This window comes from Lissotriton helveticus, chromosome 9 (genome assembly GCF_964261635.1).
Source record: "Lissotriton helveticus chromosome 9, aLisHel1.1, whole genome shotgun sequence".
Classification (NCBI taxonomy): domain Eukaryota; kingdom Metazoa; phylum Chordata; class Amphibia; order Caudata; family Salamandridae; genus Lissotriton; species Lissotriton helveticus.
In genome coordinates, this window is record NC_136070.1 from 511301011 (window position 1) to 511326941 (window position 25931).

Here is a 25931-nt window from a genome sequence, read left to right on the forward strand (position 1 = left end):
CTTAAAATTTATCATCTTTAGTATCTAACACCTTTACAGTGCCTCCAGCCGCAGTGCTCACCCAGATTGAAAGGCCTCCAGATGGATGGCCAAGCGTTGGAATGAGGGCAAGTGTATTATGACATTCAAACCCGTCAATATATAGATCTTTGGTGGCCCATGTCTCCTGACACATACGAATGTCCTGCTCCTGTACAAAATGTATCCACTCTGGTAAAAGCACTTTGGATTCTAGGCCTGCAACATTGCAACCTAGTACCTTTAGGTTACTATTATTAATTAACTTGTTGGGTAACTCAGAGCGGTTCCCCACTACCTCCAAAGGGGGGCCAGCTACATTGGGTATTACATAATTTATATGTTCCAAAGAGCACACTTCTATATTTATCTGTGGGTCAACTTTATGAGGTAAAACATGGCTCATTGACTCTGAGAGACACACTCGTTAGAGGGTCTTCTTCCGTGGTTAGCAGGTGCGACGTTAGTCAATCCTGACTATCTAGGTCAGATAAAAAGGGAGAACCTGTTATGCAAGATTGGAAAGGGGGTATTATTTATCAGAGGTCCAGGGACCGGCCTATTAAAGTAGCCCAATGGCAATGTACAGATATGTGTGGAATTAAGAGTGAAATCTTCCTGAGCCCTCAGTAGTAATCTGACCATGGCGGACTGTGAAAATTAATCACTGTACAGTCCCCTTCAATATTCTTTGGTGTCACTCCCACCCACCCAACTCTTCTAACCATAATGATGTTATGCATATCTGACACCTTAAACCTCTTGTGTTTGGACAGCCAATCCACACATTTGTTTCGCAACTGTAGCCAGGTTTCCCCCTGTTCTTTCTTGAGAGATGGTACCCCTGCCAACACTAAGACATACTGGCAAGCCTCTGGCGGTAATACAAAACCTCCATGTTAGCATCATTGTGACCCTTTCTCATGATATTCATAGAGCCATTGCCTGACTTGATATTCTCTCTATGCAAGCTAGTAGCTGGGTCAGGCAGACTAATAAAGGGCGAGTTCTGAGAGGTCCCGGGTATATTGCATGTGTTGGTAACATGAAGCAGATTTCCCGGGGCATCATTAGGCTTAGATACAAAAAGAGCCTTAACTTTGCTACAGGTTGAACATGTTACACAGAAATTACCAGATGGAACACCTGTAGACATTACTGGAGCTGAAATCAAAGAATCGGACCCTGTGCCAACACTTGAACCAATAGGTTGCACCCCCCTGCAATTACAACATTTTGTAAAGAGTCCCTTTGGCCACTCGTGTTATTCATTGCAGTTTCCAGATGATCTAGGTGATCCCAGAGGTAGGTGAAGTTCCTATCTAATAGTTCCTTAAACCGTACAAAGGCAGTATCCAAGACAGAATCTATGATAATGTCAGGAGTTGCATCTCCTGGGGGACTCAGTGTTAATAGCGGGGGCTCAATATCAGTCTGTGTGCTTTTAGAATTTGTTTGTACCTCCGTCGTCACCGCTCATGGTTCTTTTTGGTATATTTGTTTCTGGGTACCCACGCCCCTTTTGCTCTTTTCCGATGTCACTTTCTTCCTTCCTCCTGTGCGGGGTTTAGATGCCCTGGCCTTTGTGGCAGTACTAGGGCCATCTGAGTAGCTACAGTGGGTATGTCCGAGCTAGGTGTGTGAGGGTGCTGAGGTGAACTTTGTTGCATGCTTTGTGTGGTCACAGTCTGGCAGGGTTGCAAAGCATCATCCACAATAGAAGTGCATAGTGATAAACATCTATGCAGGGTAATGGGGTCTAATGACAGTCGCCAGTCCGTCAGCTCAATCTCATGACTGAGCATCGATTCCGCCCTGATAATAAAGGCATCCAAAGTCCCCACTACTCCCTTCCGTGCACTCATGGTGAAAGCCAAAACCCAGGAACTAAAAGCCTATACAGAAGGGGATACAATGATCAATCAGGACTTAAATCTGGGCTTAAAGTCATTAACACACGGGACCTGCTTTCTGCTAATTGAGAGGCCTCAATCCGCTGTGTTGCTGATCAGAAGTTAGAGGGGGCTCAGCTCTGTCTCCACAGGGCTCTGACGGGCGTGGATGGGCCCGTCCTTGGCCCGCGCATCGCCCTGGTGCAGCCCAGGCACGCTCGCACACGTCCTGTGCTGCTGGAGGGCCGCAGTGATTTTATCACGCCTCCAGGCGTGTCAGGGGCGCAAGGGCTGCTGGAGGTGGTATTTGGGCTGTTCCCCTCACAGCCAGGAAAGGTGAGCTTTCAGCCGTTCCCCTCACTGCAGCAGCTGAGTCTGCTTAATGATGTCCCAGTGCCTTTTAGAAGTCCCACGCTGCGGGAGGGCCGCAGTGATTTAATTGCGCCACCTGGCGCGTCAGCGGCGTCAGAGGCGCAAGGGCCCAAGGGCTGCTGGAGGTGGTAGTTGGGCCGTTCCCCTCATGGCCAGGAAAGGTAAGTTTGCAGCCGTTCCCCTCACGGCAGCAGCGGAGGCTGGTTAATGATGCCCCGGTGCACCTTGGTCCCAAGTGATTCGTGGGCTACCCTTGTGGTTTTGAAAACATACTAGTGGGCCTAAAGCACTTATTGTTCCACCCACTTAACTAGTACTTTAAAACATGTACCAGGCCTGCCTGAATGTAGTTTTATACTGCCATGCTGACTTGGTATTTAAAACCCCTTGCCAAGCCTTAAAATCCCCTTTTATTACATATAAGCCACCCCAGTTAGACTTTGTGATTTCCTCCCAAACAGTCACACAATAGATGGATTAGGTGTGCCTGAAAGGGCCATCTGCAGGCAGGATGAGAGGGGCAGAGCTGAGCACAGCCCCACTTGCAATTGAATAGCATGTGCTCTGATTTCACACAACGGGCCGAACAGCCCCACATTGTCACTACAGTCGGTTTGGAGCCAAAGCAGGGGAGGCAGGAAATTCCCTGCATTTCAAAGCCACTGTCCAGAAGTGTCTCCCACATTCCAGATCTAGAGCACCAGAGTATAAAAAAGGGGACCTCAGACACCAACACCTCAGTCCATTTCTGGACCTGAACATACTCTGTCAGGAAGAAGGACTGCTGTGCTGCTGAAAGGATTGCCACTCTGCTGGCCTGCTGACCTGCTGTCCTTTTGCCTGGGTGAGAAGAGAACTGGACCTGCTACATCACCCTTGAACCCAGGACACCAGAGTAACTCCAAAGGCGAGTCTGCTGGCCTCCTGAATTGAACCACCTCCGGAACATACAAGTTTCCCCAACATCCTGCACCGCCAAGTGGTGCCCCTCAGGTCCTGGACTCTTGGTGCAGCTCAGAGAGCTGTTATCTTGCTTTTGGGCTGTTAGCAACAGCGAAGGGTCAGTTTGCACTGAGACTTTGCCACTCGCACAGTGATTCAATGTAAAACTCCGACAGCTGCCTCTTCGTGCAACAGCATAGATCACTAGCAAGGGATCGCCAAAGTGAAGCCCCAGCAATACCCACAACGCCTGACCTGCTCTGCTCGCTACGCTGGCAGCCTACACAATGCTCTCACTGCTCCTTGTGGCTCCCTCCATCGCGAGCAGAACTCTTGTCACAAATTTGAAAAGGTAAAGCTTCAGCTAGGCTAACCTGGTGACTGTAGACAACCTGTAGTCCATTGGGTTTGGCCTGAACATGTGGCTTTGACCTGGTCTGTAAAAAACATATGCTATCCCAACAGGTATAATTTAGAGACAGTTAGTTCAGATATGTATAAAACATTATCATAAGGAGATAAGGAGACTCTCTTTTGGTTTTTCACATATGTGCTGGTAACATCATATTTATTAATTGGGTACAAGTAGAGGAAAAAGGGGGGGGAACAGGGTAATTCTGCAGTTATAACAGCACTGCAAGGAGCAGAGTAAGACACTTGTTGGTAACCCAAATTGTACTTGGTGCTTAGTGCGAGTGAGTGACGGCATGGTAGCAAAACAAGTGACAATAGACAACGACGGCGGCGCAGGGTGACTGGTGATCAATATATACAGTGAATACAAACAATATGGTTCCACGTTTGTTTGAGATAGACTTGAATGAGGATATGCAGGTATTTATGCTGGAACCATTTGGACTGGAGCGCCTATGTTCGCGCTTGACGGTCGACGGCGTTTCGATCCCATTTAAGTCGGGATCATCATCAGGACTTGGGTTAGATGCAGTGCTGTAGGGGGGAAGGGACGGGAGTTAATCGAGGGCCGAGAGGGAGGAGCGGAGTGGTAGTGCGGGAGGTGGGGGGGGTGTGGTGCGGGGGGTGACTTTGTGACAAACTTTGATAAAGCTCAAAGGATGGGGTACGGTGACTAGCAGGTGATAAGTGATCCAATGAGATCTGTAGTTACGGACGTAAAGATCGCATATAAGAGGGGGACCGGTGGGGTGTAAATTAAACCAGGGATTGTGAGTGTGGTGGGTAAGGTGCTCTAGGGGTAGGAGTGCTGGGGCAGGCAAGCGATGCGTGCAGTGGAGGAACCGCGGACCCTCGGAGATGCATAGGGCATAATTAAGGCGGCAGTGAGAACAGCCCGGTGGTCGGGTAAAGGTGAGGGGCTGTGTGTCACTGGAAAAACGGAATCGACGGGAAAGGGGTGTGAAGAGGGATACAGGGATGCGAGTGATATCACAGAGCGGAGACCAGGTGTTAGCCCCGTTAGGAGGGAGAAGGAGGGCAAGCGGCACACGGCGAGGTTAGAAAACATACCTCTGGCAGCGAGAGTCAAAAGTCAGGTCCGTGTGGTCGTCGGTTCGATAAACCAAGGAGGAAGCCTGGGGGGGGAGGAAAGGCATGAGGGCCAGAGGTAGGGGTACGGGGCAGCAGGGATAGCGAATAGTAACGGACTTACTAGGTACGGTGGGTCAGTCAGGATACCGTGTGAAGTGCCGGTCAGTTGATCTGGCGCGGGAGGTGACCTCGATCCCAGCGAAGATCAGTGGAAACGAGAGTGAATCTGGGACAGGGACAAAAGGAGGGACTAGGTCCAGCGTGACCAGATATCCATGGTTGGCGCTTTGGGCTTTTTGGAGCTATTTGCACTAAAATCTACAACAATTCATAACTCTGCCAACAATTTTCTCACAGAATCTACAAGAAACAAAGGTATATTTCTGACCTAAAATCTGAAACCCCAAGGATTCCAGAAGAATCCTGACATATGAGGTTTTCAACTTTCACTTTTGGAGAGCAATATGCACACAAAATCAAAAAAAGATGTTTGCTCGCACAATATGTGAGAGTCATTAAGTATCAAAATTGTAATCAATGATACTGACAATTACATTTGATTGAGGGAGTTGTGAAAATGATTAATCAAGTGCTCTACAATAAAATATATATTTTTACCTGGCTCCTTTTGCTGGCGTTTGTTGGCCATAGCCACTGGAAGTCACTTTCTGGTGTAGCATCTGTCTGTTTGTTAAGTGATTTTGAGGCTTTAACCGGGGTAGTATTGATTCTATGTGGTTATGATTTAGACACAATATCTGCAAAACCAAATCATAAATTAACCTAAATATAAATGTACAGCTCTAAAACAAGATTTAATCAGAAAATTAGAAATAGGAAATGAGGCATACATGTCTTACTATTGCAGTTGTGAAATAATATCATGCCATAACATTCCTAGGCACTACCTCAAAAAATAATAATGTTTATATCATCAGGTCTAGCACTAGTGATCAGGTTGTGCTACATCTTTTTTCAGTAATTTCCTATTCTTTTTAATATGTTTTTGAAAACACAGTCAGTCAAATCCCTCAAGACACAGTCAGCCAAATCCAGACGCGATTAAATTATATGTTTGTGCAAATCCATCCCACCAGTAACTACATTCTGCGATCCATGGCATTCTGTTCCAACTGCCACAATTCAAATTGATGCCTTACCAAAGTACTGGTCAAAGTGACAAAGATCCACAGGAAAAATATTTAATTAGGCCTCAAACTCGTGTTTGTTGACTGCAGGAACTACCAGAAAACCTGTAAATTGGTTGGGGGGCAGAGTTAGTGAAACCCAAAGATGGCCGGCTTTTAGGCGAGCTCCTTCAGCCGCGACAAGAGTCCTACAAAATCCTGTGCAAACGTGGTATTAAACCCACACCCCATCATCGCCCTGTGTCTCCTGCACTCTGGTGCCTATTTTAAAATACCCAACTACGATGAGCGGCGGCTCCACGTCTATGGCATGGCCTGCTGCGCTGGGCCTGGTGCATAGTACTGTCTCTGTGATGCCACGGCTGGTTCCTGTCTGGAGCCCCAGGCACCTCGTGGGGGCTCCTTGCCACTGTGCTGCTCTGTCTGTCCCTAAAGCTTCTTTATGGGATTGTATCACCATGCACTTCTTGGTTCAGACGAGGCCGGATCCCTTTGACTTTTAGATCTCACTGGAGGAGGAGCCCAATACGTGCCTGATATTCCACGCGATTCTTTGTGCTGGCCCACTCTACAGTGCTGTGATGCATGGGATTGCCTATGACTCTTGGCTGCAGCCTCCATTGCTGCGGTGACCTATAGCATTCCCCTCAGGGCGCCTCATTTTGCCTGTTGGGCCACTTCTGACTCCTGTGGGGGGATTCCCACTGCTGTGCTTGGTGGCACCCCTCACTGTGGTTCTGGAGGCGTTCAACAGCAGAGTTTGAGGAGTTTGCGGAGGTATTTGGGGCAGGGCTGGCTCTTGGGCAGTGTGATTGGTGCAACTGCACCGGGTGTAAACTTGGGGTCGGGTGTCATCTTTTAAAATGGGTCTTATCTTTTTAAAAGCACCCGCTGCCTCGTTCCTGGCCTCAAGCAACTTTCAGACATCAATTAAAATGTCAAAAGAAGTCCGCCTTCTTGGAAAGGGACCGGAGGTTTGTCTAGTGCAAGTTTTGACTCATCCTAAGGTACCACAGAGGGTTAAAATGCCTGCTGCTAAGAACGTTTACAATGCAGATAAGGAAGTGCATATAATGTAAATAGGTCAGTGAGCTACTGCTTCTGTAAGAGAGCTCCTTTTATTACTTGTCTTTTATAAGTCAAAATCCTAATATAGAACATTGAGCTGTTAACTGTCATCCTAGAGCTGCATGCAAACTACAAGGTATATGTTAAAGCTATATGGTTTTTGCCCAATCTTTCATCATCCTAATCTTGTGAAAAGGGTTCATTTGGGTAGAAAAAAATTCTTATTATGAAAGAGAACCCCTAACAATGATGTTTTGTTTTAAATTCTGAATTTGTACTTTTCCTGAATAAGACCTTAAACTATAATGCCTACCAGTATCAATGACATGTCATTCCTACACTACACCTTGTAGTCCGGTCTGAGGTAACATTTCCTATACACTGATTTACACAGATATGATTGTCTCTGTGCAATGTGTGTGTGGTGTAAAGTGCTCTGACACCTTACACTGGTACGAGGGGCGCTAAAAAACGAAATGAATCTGAGAGACTGGTAATGGAGACTTGAGGGGCACTGTTAAAGGGTGCTAGTGAGGGAATCAGAGGCAGAGGTGGTTATGGGGGGCGGGGTGCCAACAGACACTGTCGCACAGGGCACCACCAGCGCTAAAGCCGGCCCTGGTTGGGGGTGCTGGCTTCCAGGCTTGGACTACTTTTGCTGCACTAACGCCCACGGGGAACAGTGCTGGAGACAGCGTCCTTCAGAAATTATGACCCCAGCTTATAACTCACATTGATTTAAGGATTTAGGTGTGGCGTACAGATTTTTGATCATCCTCCAGAGCCTTCTTCTATTCTGATGAGTGCACATTTACAGTTCCATGCTTGCAAATAATTTAACTGCTCCTACTGCCATGGGTAAGTCTGACAAGACCCTACCCATACTTCAGTTCGAGCAGTGAAGAAACATCTAGGTTGCGCTAGGATGGGCGGCAATGCTGGGAACAGATGCAGATGCTTCGGGCCTGAGCTGGCGGGAGACCTGTGCCAAATCTTGACTGTTATGCAAATCAGCCTTACAAAGATGTGAAATTCAATGCCTTCACCTACCGTATGGATAGGATGCCAGAACACCTTGATAAACATACAGAGCAGCTAGTTATGGTCGAGAGAAGTGTGTCGGAGGCTGAGGATGAGCAAATCTCAGTGGGGGGGGGTCCAGAAGTAGCCAGAGAAGACGATATTTGCGCTGCATGCCAAGGTGAAGGACTTGGAGACCCGCACTAGCTGGAATAATCTCTGTATTAAAGGGCTCACTGAATATACGAATATAGGTAATAAGGAGACCTTCGTGGAGAAGCTCCTTGTGGACCATTTGGGGTGAGAGACTTTCTCCGCTATGTTTGTTCTGAAGCGCGCTCACCATTCACTGGTCCCAAAGCTGATCCCTGGGGCTAGGCCCCGCCCGATTATAGCAAGACTGCTCAATTATCAAGATGAGGCATTGAGCCGTTCCAGAAAAATACAAACCCTTCCGTATGAAGATGCAAAACTCTCGATTATTCCAGATTTTACACCACAGTTCAAGGAAGCACAGTTTCTACCAGCTAAAATGAAACTACAGGAACTGAAAATTGACACTGATATGCTTTACCCTGCTTGCCTAGGGGTGACTGTCGATAAAAAAACAAAGATCTTCAATGACCCTAAAGGCTTGCATGAGCTAGCGGGCAGGAGACGGAGGTCCCCGAGGGCAGAAGGCGGTGAGTCGGAGGCCTCTGCTAATTTAGATGAACCTGGTCGATAATGATTTATCTTTGTTCCTTTGCATGCCAAAAACCCCAAGGGTTCACTCATTTTGTGCTAATGTGATTTGCATAGTTGTTTTCTTTAGAAGATGCTAGGATTTCTATATGTAACTCTGATGTTATGTTATAATATGTATGATATTGACTTGTATACAGGGTCATGCGGTGGGGTAATGTATTCCTGAATGTCTGCTGCACGGCTGGGGCAATTTCTATCTTATATGCGGCCCTCTGTTACTTTTATGTTACGGGGGAGTTCGACGGGCGTACTCTGCCTCTATGTGTGTGCCACATTGTTTTCAGAGGGGTTTGTTGATTGCGGGTTGGGTGGAACTGGGGGGGGATGTACTTTGCCGTGTCATCTGTTGGGGGGGCATAGCGTGGGAGGGGGTGGATTTTGGCATATCACATTAGTAGTATGGCACAAACAATGGTGTACACAGGTGTTTTTGTTGCAGCTTATCCAGTTTTTCCCCATTACACGATGTAGAAATGCCTGATGGGTTTGGGGACACAACCACTTCTACTAGGCACTCTTGATCCTAGAGTATGTTTTGTGGTTCTGTGATTCTGCAAAGACTATTTTGAGGTGTTATTAGGGGGGTCTACGGTCCTAACTATGACAATCCACAGTTTTATCATGCGCTCCGTGCAAAGCTATCCCATTAGAATGGTATGCCTTAGATTTGGGGCGGGAACTTTAACTGCGTCCAGTCCCCCGATTTAGATTGTTCTCAGGGTCTGCCTCGGTGACCCTCACTGGCAGCCCGTGCTATTGTAGATATGGCCAACCATTGCGGTCTGGTGGATTTGTGGCACTGCCGTACTCCACAGGTTAGGGAATACACACATTATTCTACCATTCATGACATGCATACAAGAATCGACTACTGGTTAATTTCAAACAGTTTGCTGCATTCATGGTCCAACAATATGAGCATTTACCTCAAACATACATGGATCAGTCATCAGTACGATTTGTTCTTGAGTTGGAAGACCCACTACAACATGCGTTCTCTTGGCGCTTCCCGCAATATTCATTGTTGGACACTGTGTTCTGTTAGGAACTGGAGCTGGAGATTGATAATTACTTTAGCACTAATCTGGGTTCAGCGTCAAACTTAACAACTGTCTGGGAAGCTTTTAAAGTTTATGTCCATGGGGTTACCATCTCGAAACATGCAGGTGTGCTCCGCTCAATTCAAGGCCACCTTGCAAGGCTAGACGGAGATTTGGCTGCTTAGGAATGCGCTCATGGTGAGAGGACAGAGCAGGCGCTTTTGAGCAACATCCATGCCAAGTTGGCAGAATATAACAAGTTGGCTCAAGATGAAGTTGCATACTTGGACAGGTATGCTAACAAGTTGGCTCAAGATGAAGTTGCATACTTGGACAGGTATGCTACAGCTAGTCAGTGAAGGATAGCGACCAGGTGTGATTTTGGCCACCCTTGTTTGGCCTAGTCATGAACATCGTGTATTATTGTCTGTCAAAGACGAGCAGGGCAAGCGTGTATACGAGACCGGTCAGGGGAAAGATCAGTTCCACCGATAATACACTGTTCTTCATACTATGTATATCAAACTCGATAAACAAGCTGTAACGGACTACTTAATGCACATAACCATGAAGTGGTTGACTAATAATCATAGGAAATGGGTTATGGCCCCTCTTAGTCCCAAGGAAATTGTTGCTGCATTAAAAGATATTTAGAGTGGGAAGGCACTGGGGTCTGATGGTTTAACAGTGGCTTTATATAAGGCCTACTAAAATAAACTCAATCAACATCTGGTTACCCTTTTTGAAGAGATGATCCACGACGGCCGTATGCCTCCAACAATGCACGGAGCCTTACTCGTCACTCTGCTTAAACCAAGAAAACCAGCAGATCAACGTTCCTCTTATCGGCCACTTTCTCTCTTAAACACACATACTAAACCTTTTGCCAATGTTTTGGCCAATCGTTTGGCGCATTTGCTCCCTAATATTGTGGGGCCTGAGCAGTCTGGTTTTATACTGGGTCGGTCTATCATATATAACCTCCGTACTCTTTTTGTGGTAATATCACACATTGACCTTGACGTTGCGTTGCCACGATTTCGGGCTAAAGACCGGTGATGGATTAAACCCAGATCTGTTGACTGGGTGTGAGTGTATGATTGGTTCAGATGCTCAGTCCATCACCACCCCCTTTTGTACCGCTTTATTCGCCTTAAGTTGGCAGGGTATGCTCAGACGTGAGTCCCTTGCTCACTTTGCCACTGGATTCAAGCAAGCCTGGCTGAAGACGGATGTAATGCCAAAAACCAGTCCTAGGAAGCTTGTTTCTGGTCCAGGGAAGGCATGGCTTGGCAGTTCGGGCTGGACTGTTCCCATGAGGCACAGGGCCAGACTGATTTGCATATGGCCATGTCTGAACTGGGGTGGCAGAGTGGGCTAAAGAACGGTGATGGATTAAACCCAGATTTGTTGACTGGGTGTGAGTGTTTGATAGGTTCAGATGCTCCGTCCATCACCACCCCCTTTTGTACCGCTTTGTTCGCCATAAGTTGGCAGGGTATGCTCAGACGTGAGTCCCTTGGTCACTTTGCCACTGGATTCAAGCAAGCCTGGCTGAAGACGGCTGTAATTCCAGAAACCGGTCCTAGGAAGCTTGTTTCCGATCCAGGGAAGGCATGGCTTGGAAGTTCAGGCTGGACTGTTCCCATGAGGCACAGGGTCAGATTGATTTGCATATGGCCATGTCTGAACTGGGGTGGCAGAGTGGGCTAAAGAACAGTGATGGATTAAACCCAGATCTGTTGACTGGGTGCGAGTGTTTGATTGGTTCAGATGCTCCGTCCATCACCACCCCCTTTTCTACCGCTTTGTTCGCCATAAGTTGGCAGGGTATGCTCAGTCGTGAGTCACTTGCTCACTTTGCCACTGGATTCGAGCAAGCCTGGCTGAAGACAGCTGTAATGCCAGAAACCGGTCTAGGAAGCTTGTTTCTGGTCCAGGGAAGGCATGGCTTGGCAGTTCGGGCTGGACTGTTCCCATGAGGCACAGGGTCAGACTGATTTGCATATGGCCATGTCTGAACTGGGGCGGCAGAGTGGGCTAAAGAACGGTGATGGATTAAACCCAGATCTGTTGACTGGGTGTCAGTGTTTGATTGGTTCAGATGCTCCGTCCATCACCACCCCCTTTTGTAATGCTTTATTCGCCTTAAGTTGGCAGGGTATGTTCAGACATGAGTCCCTTGCTCACTTTGCCACTGGATTCAAGCTAGCCTGGCTGAAGACGGCTGTAATGCCAGAAACCAGTCCTAGGAAAGTTGTTTCTGGTCCAGGGAAGGCATGGCTTGGCAGTTCGGGCTGGACTGTTCCCATGAGGCACAGGGCCAGACTGATTTGCATATGGCCATGTCTGAACTGGGGTGGCAGAGTGGGCTAAAGAACGGTGATGGATTAAACCCAGATCTGTTGACTGGGTGTGAGTGTTTGATTGGTTCAGATGCTCCGTCCATCACCACCCCCTTTTGTACCGCTTTGTTCGCCATAAGTTTCCAGGGTATGCTCAGACGTGAGTCCCTTGGTCACTTTGCCACTGGATTCAAGCAAGCCTGGCTGAAGACGGCTGTAATGCCAGAAACCGGTCCTAGGAAGCTTGTTTCCGGTCCAGGGAAGGCTTGGCTTGGAAGTTCGGGCTGGACTGTTCCCATGAGGCACAGGGTCAGATTAATTTGCAAATGGCCATGTCTGAACTGGGGTGGCAGAGTGGGCTAAAGAACAGTGATGGATTAAACCCAGATCTGTTGACTGGGTGTGAGTGTTTGATTGGTTCAGATGCTCCGTCCATCACCACCCCCTTTTGTACCGCTTTGTTCGCCATAAGTTGGCAGGGTATACTCAGACGTGAGTCCATTGGTCACTTTGCCACTGGATTCAAGCAAGCCTGGCTGAAGACGGCTGTAATGCCAGAAACCGGTCCTAGGAAGATTGTTTCCGGTCCGGGGAAGGCATGGCTTGGCAGTTCGGGCTGGACTGTTCCCATGAGGCACAGGGTCAGACTGATTTGCATATGGTCATGTCTGAACAGGGGTGGCAGAGTGGGCTAAAGAACGGTGATGGATTAAACCCAGATCTGTTGACTGGGTGTGAGTGTTTGATTGGTTCAGATGCTCTGTTCATCACCACCCCCTTTTGTACTGCTTTGTTCGCCATAAGTTGGCACGGTATGCTCAGACGTGAGTCCCTTGCTCACTTTGCCACTGGATTCAAGCAAGCCTGGCTGAAGACGGCTGTAATGCCAGAAACCGATCCTAGGAAGCTTGTTTCCGGTCCAGGGAAAGCATGGCTTGGCAGTTCGGGCTGGACTGTTCCCATGAGGCACAGGGTCAGACTGATTTGCATATGGCGATGTCTGAACTGGGGTGGCAGAGTGGGCTAAAGAACGGTGATGGATTAAACCCAGATCTGTTGACTGGGTGTGAGTGTTTGATTGGTTCAGATGCTCCGTCCATCACCACCCCCTTTTGTACCACCATGATTTTTCTTGACGCAGAAAAAGTTTTCAATTCTGTTGAGGGGGGGTTTCTGTTTTCTGTGTTATGACATGTGGGAGTGGGTGATGTCTTCCTACAAATTGTCAGGGTTCTCTGTACAGAAGCAATGGTGCATATACGCCTATATGGTAGGGTATCGGTGCCGTTACCTATCACGAGGAGCACAAAACAAGAATGCCCCTTATTTCCTTACTCTACACACTGGTTGCGGAGCCCATGGCCTAAGCGTTGCCAGAGTACAACGCTCATCCTGGTAATCGCTTTCCGTAATATAAACTTATCATATCAGTGTATGCGGACGATACGCTCTTATATGTTTGTGACCCCGAACATAACCTTTCGCCAAACCTCAGAGAGGTGGTGCACATTGGAGGCCAGTCCGGGTTACGTATTAACGGGGACAAGTCACTTGTGTTTCCACTTTCCACTACTATGACTCCGGTGTCACTGGATTTTAGGCTTACCTGGTTGACAAAGCTTATCCGTTATTTGGATATTCAAGTCCATATTGATCCAGAAGTTGTACTGCATGACAACTACGGAAGGGCTGTGCATCCTCACAGAAGCGGTAGACCATTGGATTCGCTAACCCCTTTCACTGTGTGGTCGCATAGCCATTATCAAGATGGTAATTCTTCCCAGATATATATATATTTTTTTCAAAATATCCCGATACTGCTGCCTAACATGTTTTTTTCTGACCCTGTGCGGCATATTAGTGAGATTGGTGTGGGCTGGTAAGCAGCTGTGCGTGAGTTGGGATACACTCATGCTACCATACGAAAAGGATATACTTAAGGCTCCAGACCTGAAGGCTTACTAAAGGGAGGCACAATGTATATTTGCCTATTTTTCGCTTCATGGACCACCAGAATTGCCACATTTCCGCTTAGAACGAGATGTAGCATCTCAGCTATCGTTTCACCAATAGTTATTCGATAGGCCAGAGCATCGGTTTCGTGAGATTGATCTTATAGGTACCACGTTGAGCCTTTGGAGGAAGTCATTGGACCTTCTGAAAAGATCCTTGTTTTACTCTCAATGACGACCCCTAGAGTGGTGTCGGTTTCCGTTGGGACAAGAAAGGGCTGCAGCGGAGGCACTCTATGGCCTTGGGATACGATATATGGGTGATCTATTTAAAGGAGTACTCTGCAATTGAGCAAGGTTTGTGCGCAGAACGAGGTATCCACAATTTAATTATTACCAGGCATGCCACATGATGCGCACCTTACTAGATTATTCCCTTGTAGAGCCATTGGAGCTTCCAACTCTTACTGATCTATTACAGACAACTTAGCCAGTACTGCAAAGCTATACTCTTTTTTACAAGAGGCCTGACAGCCTGAAATGCCAGGACCTACCGGGATTAGCAAGAGGACTTGAGCATAGAGATTAGCAAAGCACAGTGGAATTATTGTTGCCCGCGTGACTCAAACCCCCTCTCAAATGATCATCATAGACTGGTGCATTTTAAATATCTTAATCGGGTATATCACACACTGACTCGATTGTTTAAGTGTGACTTGCGTGAGGGCTCTAGGTGCTTACGTTGTGGTCTGGATGGTGTTGGCTTCGCACATGTGTCGGGGTACTGCCCTGAAGTGTACCACTTTTGGCTTGAGATATTTTAAACTCTGCAGGAGATCACTGGGTGGTCATTGATGGTTATTCCATTGATGGCTTTATTTGGCAACGTCAAAGATGGTTCAAAGACATTTCAGCACCTGGTTGCCTTGAGTTTGCTTCTAGCATGCCGCAGGGTAGCAATGCATTCAATGAAGGGACCTGTTCTCCAGTAAAGTAGAGGTACTCTGATGTGGTATTTAGCAATTCTCAATCAGACACCTATCATGACCTTATGCCTACCTGTAGTCTCCCGAAAGATATATGAGGCCCATACAAACTGTACTTGGCGCATGGGAGTAATGCTACAAGTGGGGAGGATGACATGAGAAATGCTGAATGATTTTCCTTGTGTTATGCCTGTATGTGTCTGTATATCAGCAACGCGCTGACTTGTATGCTGCTTATAGTCATAAATGCGAATATGGCTGTAATCCCCTCTCTTCGACACTGACTAATCACTTGCAGTGGGGCACTTTTTTTTTTACATCCGGAGGAGACCAGGTGATGTGGGTTTTCCCTATGTTGTAATACTATCTGTGCTTGTCAGAATGTGCCTTCCCCACCCCTATACATTTAATGTATACCTCACTTTGGACTTACTAAGTATTTTCTTAGTGCCAGAAATGCAATAACTCATTGTCTAGCCGAGTACGTTTGGTAAAATGAAAATAAAGTTAAAAAAAAGAAAGAAAAGAAAATCTTTCAATGGATCATTGGGCAAATAAATCATCGCCATTCTGGAAACAGCGGATCACCCTTTTAACATATATCTGGATTGAGGATTTTTAAATGCTGCTGAAAAAGGAAGCATAGGAGTCTCATTTTTTGGAATTTTGTGCAAAATGTCGGTCACTTTATAGTGTACATAGATTTACTAAGATTGAGGCCTGTGCCTCAATCTCAGGAAATAAAAGTAGAGGAAGCTCATCTGACAGTGGCTATGCAAGATCTATAGCTTGCCCATGGTGTGATTGGTACTAGGCCATTCATTAGACTGGAGAAGTATCCAAATCACTTGCACCAAACCAATCCTGAAAAGTCTCTGCAACCTACTCTCTAATATCCCGATCATGATCAAAACAACAGTGTTTGAACGCAGCAAAATAAACAATTTAATCATCCTAGTCATCTCAGTGTGATGAGTCAACATAGGCCATGTGTCCACACATCACTATTTCTGTGCCTAACTCCAGCTTGTGTACAAAACGCTATGTCATCGCATCTGCTAGAGCTTTGAAGGAAGTAACAGATTACCCCGCAGAACAGATAGGTCTGCATGTGACACAACAGGGTGGGTCTGCTATGCTCCAACCTTGAAACTTGTCTACTTAAAGCAAGTGAAGCCATTGGTCTTGACTCACCCAGCTTTTATGTTCATGACAACCCCCAGTTCAACTTTGTTTTTGACCACACACATCAAAAGAGTGCACATATGCACATGCGGTAACTATAGAAGCATACCTTCCCAGGGCTACACTGTCTACAAGTGCAGACCATCAACTAATTTAAGAGAGGACTTGCATGCCCAGAGGCTACAGAGGAAACAAACAGGAGACCAGCAGCACCAAGAAAGAGTGGAGCTGAACCTCACAGTAAGGAGAAAGGTGGTGAAATAGAAACTTCACAGTCCACAGCATGACTCAATGTCTGAAAAGGGGTGGAGAAGAGGGAGAGCTGGATCTGTGGCTAGTTGTCTTAGTAGATTCAGGTTTACTTATTGTACATTCTCAACAGCATATAGAAGTTAACTTGTGAAAGTTGTTTCAATTCTCCAAAAGCCTGCAGGCTATAGTCTGTTCTCAATATGATTATTAATGAGGCAGCAACAGAGTCACAGCTGCTCACCACAACTCATGTCTGCCCTCCACCATACCATTGCAACCTTTGAATTCATGTAGTCTGCAGGTCCAGCAGGAGTCTGCATCAGACAAATGGAAAAGTTAACATACCTCGAAAAAAGTAATCATTTGCGGTGACTATCTGGGTTCTTTTTTAGTCATCTAGGAGGACGAAGGCAGACCTCTATATAGTTCTTGTTTTAATCTAGCTTCTCTATATTACAGTGGACGTGGAGGGGAAAGGCCCTACAGACATTGCTATCTGTCCTTTGGCCAAGGCGGGAAGCTGGCAAACGGTCCTCAGCCACAGAGGCTATGCTCCCCTGTCCCTAGGTAGTGGATTAATGATCCCTCTTCTCTTCTGGTCCAGGGTAAGCAAATTATTAGGCAGGCCTTTTTCAGGCTGCCATTTTATGATGGGGTGGGAAGGAGCTCAATTCTCAAACCAGGAGTTTGTGGCTCCAACATTTGCTTCCACTGCCTCAAAATAGAGGAGTTAAATCTGCATATTTTGTGTGATGTTTGTGAGCAGGCCCTGCTAAATTGCAAACTTAAAAACAGTCAAAGTGAGAAAAAAACATTTGAGATATTCTCTTTACATTCACAATTTGGGTTAGCAAACTGAACATGTTAACCCAGAAAGTAAAATAGATTTTTTTGTATTTCCCAGCTTGGTTAAAACAGGTAGGGAATCAAAAACAGCTGCCATAATATCCATCGGGAGTTCTATCCAAATTCTCTTTGCGTAATGCATTATCACAACAAATCATATTATGAAGACAGATATGCATGGATCGTCCTTCATGTGCACCTATGCGTAATGATGCTGTGGCAGCCATTTTAGAGCTGTTTGAAAAATAGTGCCCAAAGCTAATTTTTTCGGAAAGAGCGGCCTGGCAGGACATTTTAAGTGGGAAGGATATGCCCAATGTGGGTCCCTTGCTTGCAAAGCCACTGGTTTAAAACTAGCCAGGGTGATGAGGGGGTAAAACCTCATAATTGGTCATAGGATGCTTGTTTTCCAGTCCGGGGAGAACCAGGCCTGGCAGTTCGGTCTGGAATGTTCCCATGGGGAGCAGGTTCAAAGCTGATTTGCATATGGCTGGGTCTAAATAGGAATGGCGTGGTAAGCAAAGTAACAATGGAATAAACCCAGATCTGTGACTGGGGCGAATGTTTTCAATGTTCAACATTGAGTCCATCAATATTTGGTGTTGCATAACATTTTAGCTGCCAGGCCTCCCAAAAATTAGAGGGTTTTTTATTTTTAAATAGAGCAAAATGGAGAAGGTTGAGTCAGCAACACTTGAGCGGGTGGTTTGAGTGAGGGGCAGCAAGTAAATGTCACCAAGTGGAGGAATCACCAGGTACAAGATAAGGTTGCAGAAGAAACGGAGAAGTTTTAAATGTAGAAAAGGCTGAATAGTACAGGGAGGGATGAAGGATACAACAGACAAGCTTAGCGGAGAGCATGTAAACACATACATTTCCATGCTGTGCGGAAATAAAATAAAAAAGTACTTCCTTATTGAGGATCTGCCGCAGGATACAAGTAATCCATACAAAGGGATGATAAAAAAAACTATGCACAAGGGGAGGGATTAAGGCAATCATATGAAAGAAAGTTATAAAATAACAAGCAAGTGCATGAGATCGAAAAGATAGCCACCAAAGATAAGAAATGACCTACTGTACTGGTATGGATCCCAATAGGACTTTGACAACAGAGAACTAAAAGTTGTCCAGACCTAAAAAGAAATGACACTGAACTCACCTTGATGTTAGGCAGGTAAATTAAACCACTGAAAGAAGTGAGGTTATTGTGCTCCAAATTCACAGTGTGAACACTACTGAACTGGTCCACTGGCACAAGATCCACAGTTCTGAATAGAAACAAAAAAAATACTTAGTACAATAAGATGCAATTTAATTCATAGAAATATTATCTGCTTACAATGGTTTCAAGATAGTGCATTAAAGTTCAATGGCATTATGTAAACCTGTATGATCAATAGCAACAAATCTACCTACCACCAAAACCATATCTGCTAATATTTGATGAATTCTTATCAGACACAAATGTAGGCATCATACAGTTAGTTGCAAAGGTCAACATTCTTTTTAAGAGAGAGACAGTTGCAGATCAAGAAAATATTTGTTTCTTATAAAGTTAATAAATAAAAGCTCATCTCTTCCAATTTTGAAAACCATGCTGGTACGTGCAAAAAGCCATTTCGTTTTTGAACTTGCCATTTAATAGGAGTGGTCTTAGGTAGTTCAGTCAATGTACCTATTTTCCTTCTACCCTAGCATTGTGCCTTTTATTTAACATTTCTTGAAATGGCCTCATGCATACCCCATTTTTGGTATTTTTGAAATCTTTCTGATTGTGATTTTTATTTACTTTCATACTAACACAGTCAAATGTATCATTTACTTTTATACCAGCCTAGTTTATAATGCCCTTCCCTCATATATTTATTTATAAATGATTATACCTCTTGAGGCATAGTGAGATTTACAGTAGTGACCTGATTCCCAATTGCAATATTAGATTAAATTATAAGGAGGAAGACATGTGCGGGAATGGAAGATAATCCCATAAAAGACAAAAATAAGCATGTCAAAACAACTGGTGGTGACAGGGCCCTTTACCTATCAAACAGCTGGTACCAAAAAGAGAGAGTGGAGACCCTGTCACCTTAAGCCATCTGGGAGATTCTTCCAGGAAGATGGAGAAACCCGAGCAAAAGAATAGGGCAGGGCAGCATACGATTAGAATCCCTTTCAGTTTTATCAAATCTGTGTTTCTGAGGGCTTTGATGTCACATAGAACTTGAGGATGGACTGACTGTTTTAGTTGCAGAGCTTTGAAGATAAAGCAGGCAACCTTCAAGTTGATTCTTGTCTCCAAAGGTAGCCAATGTAGTTTCCTTAGCACCAGGCACAATAAGGTTAGATTTATTTATAACGTAATTTTAGTATTCTAAAAGAGCATGAACTACTAAATTAAAGTCATTTGATTGAAAGACAACCTTTAGCCAGTCTAGAAATTGAAAAATGAATCTTGCTGATTTTACAGTACCACTGATTCAGCCTCTCGTAGAGAGGGGAACCTAAATTAAAAACAAGAGAGACTAGACTTTGTGGACAAGTGTGGGAAAGAAGCCATTCATTTGGAGATTGTTCAACTAGGTCAGATTGAATTTCTAGAAGAAGAATCCAGTCTTCTTCGAGTTGAGCATTAGGAAGTCTGTCAGGTATATACGAGTGAAATCAGAACTCTGGTGAATAGTGATATCTTCCTTCTTCATTAAGATTCTGAAAGGCTCCATCTACAGAATGAATGGGAGCCAAGATTGACCCTTGAGAGGATCCACAAATGGCTCCAAACAGCTGTATTTTACTACTTCACAAGCCATTACATCAGGAGTCAATACACAGCAGTCAGAACATCGGGGTGCCACTACATCACAGCTTGATAACTGTCTGCCAAATTTGATGCATTTGATGCAGATTCATCAAATAGCGCAAAAAGTAAAAGCAAGGACATTTTTACTGACCTGGTTAGCAATAGCAAAGCAATCCTTTCAAGGAACTGCCAAATTTTGTGCAGCTTCGTAACACTATGCTAATTTCATTAACAAATGTGCATTTTTCTCCGCCTCTTTTTTAACTACCGCGCCTTCTTGATGGACCTGCATGAACTTAAAAATATCATAGGAAGTCTAAATATATTTTGTCATCTTTTTAATAACCTAATACAAATTTTATAATACAATCATAAATATGTACTATTTGTACATATCTTTTAATATTACTATATATTTATATATATCTATTCTAAATAACTTAATTTAACATTATTTCTTATGGGGTTTTATTTTTAGAGTGGATTTCCAAATAGTCTTAATTGGAACTTATCACAGTCTGAGGCACAGATGGAATTGTAGTTCTACAGAAGATTCAGACATACATAAACAGGAAATGTTATAATGTTTCATAGGTTACCCTGAGAAGGTACTGAATAAAGCTTTACAGAAGATGGAAAGCACCCCACAAACTAAGTTACTATTTGATACCAAAAGAACACAGCTTCAGAACTGATCATTAGATTCATCACCACACACAGTAAACAAACCAGTAGACTCCATGAATGTTTAAGAAAATCTGAAATAATGTCAAAAGGGGTTATTTAGTTTGAAGCAATTTAGAGACTGAAAAAAGACATACATTGATTAAAGATTAAGAAGGGCTTCTTATCATGCACCAAAAACAAGGCTTGCAAAAACAGCATTAACAAAATAGAATAGAATGTTCCATATGGCAGAGGAAAACAAGCAATCAATAATTTCTTTATTTTTATCTTTGATTATAGTCTGACCTTGCAAAAACTGTACTTAGGGAGCATATCTTTACCTCTCAAGAAGAGAGTAAAAGAACACGTGTGCAATAAAAAATAATGATTGATTTTACTCAGTGGAAAGACACATTTCAGAATTTCACAAATTAACACTGATATGATACGATTTTATGGACCTGACCCACATCCAAGAGGTGGTGACAAGAGTGCAAGAAGATTGGGATCGTGATACATAATTAATCTCGTGGTAAAAATTCCCAATGACCTCAATATGGATTAAGAATTAGCAATTCTGCATAGCTATGAACGTAAAAAAAAAAAGAATTAGCAGTTAACATCTAAATACATAATGTTACAGTGATACTGTTCTTTAATCTTGAAATACAGATTTCCTTCAATCTGTTTGTTTTCTTTTCCATATATTTGTTTTGTGGAAAAAGCTCTATTTCTATCTGAAAAGTGGATTACATTGACAGCTTTGTAGGCATATTAATAAATCTGAGCTATGAATGGACCTGTTCGGATATTTACCTAGAGGCTTTACTGATCATATTTTATGTGAATGTCAGGAATTGATACCGGTTGTGTGCTGGCTGAACCTCTAACACGAATCAGGAAGTGCGGGGGTTGGAGAACCACTTGTCCGCAAGATGACGTCGGCGGCAGGGTAAAGGGCGGCGGACGAACAGAGACGGTGCCGATTATCCTGATTGCCTTCGGTGATTCAGACTTCTCCCACGGACTTCGTACTAAGGCGGTAAGAGTGCTGTTGCACAGTTTAGTACCGCATTTCCTGAGTGAGAGGCAGAGGGTTTCTTGCCTCGTCACACTCCCATGCGCTCCTCCTCTGTTGGGCGAGACTGGCATAAGTTGGGCTTTTGCAGAGGAGGCTACCGGGGGCAGGGAATACCTTTGGATAGCGATTTCCTCTGTTGGCCGGGACCGGCAAGGAGTGGTCCCTTGCAGAGGAACACTTACAGACTTTGGGGCATTATTCGGCCCGCTTTATTTCCTGCCTGCAGAAACCAGTCCGGTTTCAAACAGGAAATACGTTTATTGATGTTCTTTATATGTGACCTCATGTTGGAGGTATACCCTGTTCAAGAACCTGCCTAGACTTTCTTCTGACTAATGGTTATACCAAACGGACGGGTCACACTGGTACTTGGTGTTCCGTTTTCTTTATGCCAAGGATATGGTGAAGTATTAAAGTACCTGGGCTTACTTCTTTTGGGCATTTTGCAAGACTGTGATTGAAACTTGGCCCATCTTTTCCACCTTACTATTGGTTGTTCTTTGTTTTCTTGTTTCCCAGAAGAGAGAGTACAACAAAGGGGGTGCGGTTCTCAGTTGTTGTTCATACATGGCCAATACTTCATGTTACCATTGGTAGATGATACATGGGTTTCTTTAGCATACTTAAATAAGGTATCAATTGAGATAGGAAGTGTTTACATTGTCTGCTCTCTTTTTCTTTCCAATAGTTTTAGGTTGAGGAACATGCAACCACCATGCTCTCTTCTGGCATTGCTCCCTCACTTCTTTATTATTTCAGGTAGGGTGTGTGAGATGCAATAGAATTGGAGTATGAAAATGTATCTTTTTACTACTGTGTCGGAGTATTGGAGTATATTTCCTTATCGTGTTTCCAGTGTCATCCTCAGATCTCCCTTCTAGCTGTTCCTACCCTTCCTTCCCCCGCTTGATGATTCCAACAGCCTGTGAGTTTCTCATTCCAGACTTGGGATTATCGAGAGGTGGGCCCCATAGAGCATTGGTACCACTCCGAGGATTCTGGAAGGAGGAGCCTGACAGTAAATTAGTGGTATATGCATTTTGATTTCATTATGCACTCGGACCATAAAATGTTTACAAAACATGTTTATTATGAGCCTCGCATATCTGTGGTGCTGACATAAGAAAAGCAAGTTCCTGACCATTTTTAAAATTAGCTGCGCTAAGTGGGCCAGGACCCAGAGGGGGTGAGTGGTTTTATTACTTATGGGAGGGGTAAGCTGATCCTTCGCCAAGCCTTTTTCAGGCCTGATGATCCCATTTATCGGGGCCAATACTTGTAAGTAGAGAAGAGTAGCATGCAGACCCCATTCGACGAGTTTTACTGAGGCTCAGGGGATGGGCCCACTCCCACTGGCCGTAACAGTGGGGGGGGCACTCGTAAGGGGATGGGGCAGGGCTTGCACCCAACGCCACACCATTATATTGCAGGTAAGTTTAAGGAAGTATTAACTTCAAAAAAGGTTGTTCTTAACCTCATCCTATCCTTAAATATCTCACTCTTTCTCTCGATATATATATATATATCGAGAGAAAGAGTGAGATATTTAAGGATATATATATCGAGAGAAAGAGTGAGATATTTAAGGATAGGATGAGGTTAAGAACAACCTTTTTTGAAGTTAATACTTCCTTAAACTTACCTGTAATATAATGTCCATTGCAAAGTAGTGACTACCAAAGTAACTGTAGATAAAACGTATGTGAGACGTAGAAAATCCTGAAGTGGTGGAGTCAAAGTAGTGTGGGTGCACAATCAGAGCAACTGTTCCACAACCTAGCAGGATATTTATAATTGCTTAGGAACTAGGTAAACCAACTTGGGAACATGGCACTGAAACACATGCAAGTTTGAAGGAAGCTGGTAAGCCTCCTAAGAGCAACTGTACTAAAAGCAGATCAGATATATAAAAAGAAATGCAGGTGTCACCATTGTCCACTATGTGATGATGGTGACTGCCATTGATCAGTATTTTTACTGTGGCTTTTTCTGTGTTGTATACTATATAGAACCCAGAGTGATAGTGTGCAAGTGTTTTTTGTTCTTGATGAATGTTGCAGGTTTGTCGGCCTTACATTTCTGAATGGTATTCCTGAGCCACAGAAGATTAGTCACTGGTCCATATTTGTCCACCACACCAGTGTTGGCTTTTGTTGTTTTTAAATAAGGTGGCATTTACCTAGTTGGACTTTGGAGAGGAAAAGATTTGCATTGAACTTCGGAGAGATATACCATTTACTATTCCAACTCCAGTCTGTGCAACAGTAGCGAAAGTGCTGGACTTTGGAGTGGTCAAATTAACTATTTCTGCTCTAATCTATGCTACAGTACGGAAAGCGTTGGACGTCGGAGAGGAAGAATGTACTAATCCAATTCCAGTCTGAGCAACAGTAGGGAAAGCGTTGAACTTCGGAGGGGTTCAATTTACTATCCTCACTCAGGTCTATGCAGCAGTACAAAAAGTAGTTCACTTCAAACACATAACCCCATCACTTAACTACAAAAATAGAAGTCATAATATAAGAATTATAAATATAAAAATAAAAAAACAATTAAACAATTTACATTATTATAGTGATAATACATAATATTGAATTAAACAAAATGTTATTAATTTATTATCCATTTAGGTTCCCACACTAGACTCCCATAAACCTAGAATGCCACACTTAAAATAACCAAAATAAAAAAGTATAAACAAATTAAAATATGTAATAATCAATTAAATAATTATTAATACATTAATAATTAATTGTTCATTAATTATTACTTAAAGTTCTCCCCACACTATTGTTGTGTGGCGTTTTAGGCTCCGAGTGAATTTTCCCGATTCATGCCCTTATATAGGCATAGAGATCAATCCCTTATTTTGACATAGCCCATGCAGACCAAATACAGGCATGGCTACTTCCACCCGTACCAAACATCACAACGATTTCTTGGAAAATCGGCTTAAGCAGTTAGGGAACATCCCCTTGCTTGAATATTTATTTGTCCAAGAATTCATGTACTTTGCAAAGAACAACTATTCCCTAGGGGTTCTTTCTTGACGTTATTATGCCCAACTTTACGTCAATCTATAGCATTCCTAAACACCTTCAAGGTATAAATATACCTTCACTTGCTATGGCAAACTACGGTGGTTCGGAGCAGTTCGACTATCTACTTGCCCGACGCAGCTCACTACAGCAAGTGCATAAGGAAGCCGACCCTCCAGCTGACGCACTGATCAAGAGGCTGCCTTTCTCTCGCTGGGAATCCAGCTCCGGTGTTTCCAAGCTCCCCTTGCGGGGTGTTGGGAAATCGAGTCCTGAGACAGAGATACCAGACCTCCTTCATATATTATTCCTATGCGCAGAGCCTATTGGGAATATAGGAACTACACTACATGGCGTCCAACGTTTGGTAAGGCACTAATTTAACGCTAGACACTAAAGTAACTCAGTTGTGATTTTCTCAGATACCCCTTTTTTCCGTAATACTCCAATAGACGTCTGGAGTGGGCAAAGGGATAAAAATATCCGCCATAGCTGAGTAGGACAAAAATCCTATGCATTAGTTTTTGGTTATTTCAACGTTGAAGGATACAGTGTTCCAACATATTGTGCACCTTATCTTTGTTTCCTTGAAACGTGCTCTGCAAATTTTCACTTGGATGCTAAGGCACCTGCAGATTTTTACTGTAATTTCCATTGAAATGAATGGGCACTCCATGACTAGTTACCCTTGTCATTAGCATCCAAGTGGTTAACACAAAAATGCCGGATAGCGACACCGAGAACGGTGGAGCTGCAGTAAATCCAGGGCTTTTGACATAACAGGTTTCCAAGAGACCGACGCGGATGCTATAAGCATTCCAGAAACTTTAAGAAAATCCATCACTATGAAACTTATAAGGAATGGCCCATCAGCAAGAGGTGGTAGGGTAGGTTTTGTGATAGAGGCACATGAATATCATAAGACAGAGGTATTCTATTCATGGATAGTCTTCCCTGAAGCAAATCCAAGAACAAAGTGTTTCACTTCTATAAAGAAGATGAAGCTACAGAGGAATACATTCCTTTC

At 44.2% G+C, this 25931-nt stretch overlaps 1 protein-coding gene across 1 annotated transcript in view; it reads right to left on the minus strand.

The window, feature by feature from the left end:
- LRRC9 (leucine rich repeat containing 9) overlaps window positions 1–25931 on the minus strand; it is a 1011210-nt gene that overhangs the window by 136074 nt on the left and 849205 nt on the right. The window contains exons 25-26 of the mRNA XM_078660357.1: window positions 18482–18590; window positions 5349–5488 (exon numbers count right to left, since the gene is read on the minus strand). Coding sequence (XP_078516483.1) covers window positions 5349–5488; window positions 18482–18590 — 249 coding nt within the window. The remainder of the gene's footprint in view (window positions 1–5348; window positions 5489–18481; window positions 18591–25931) is intronic.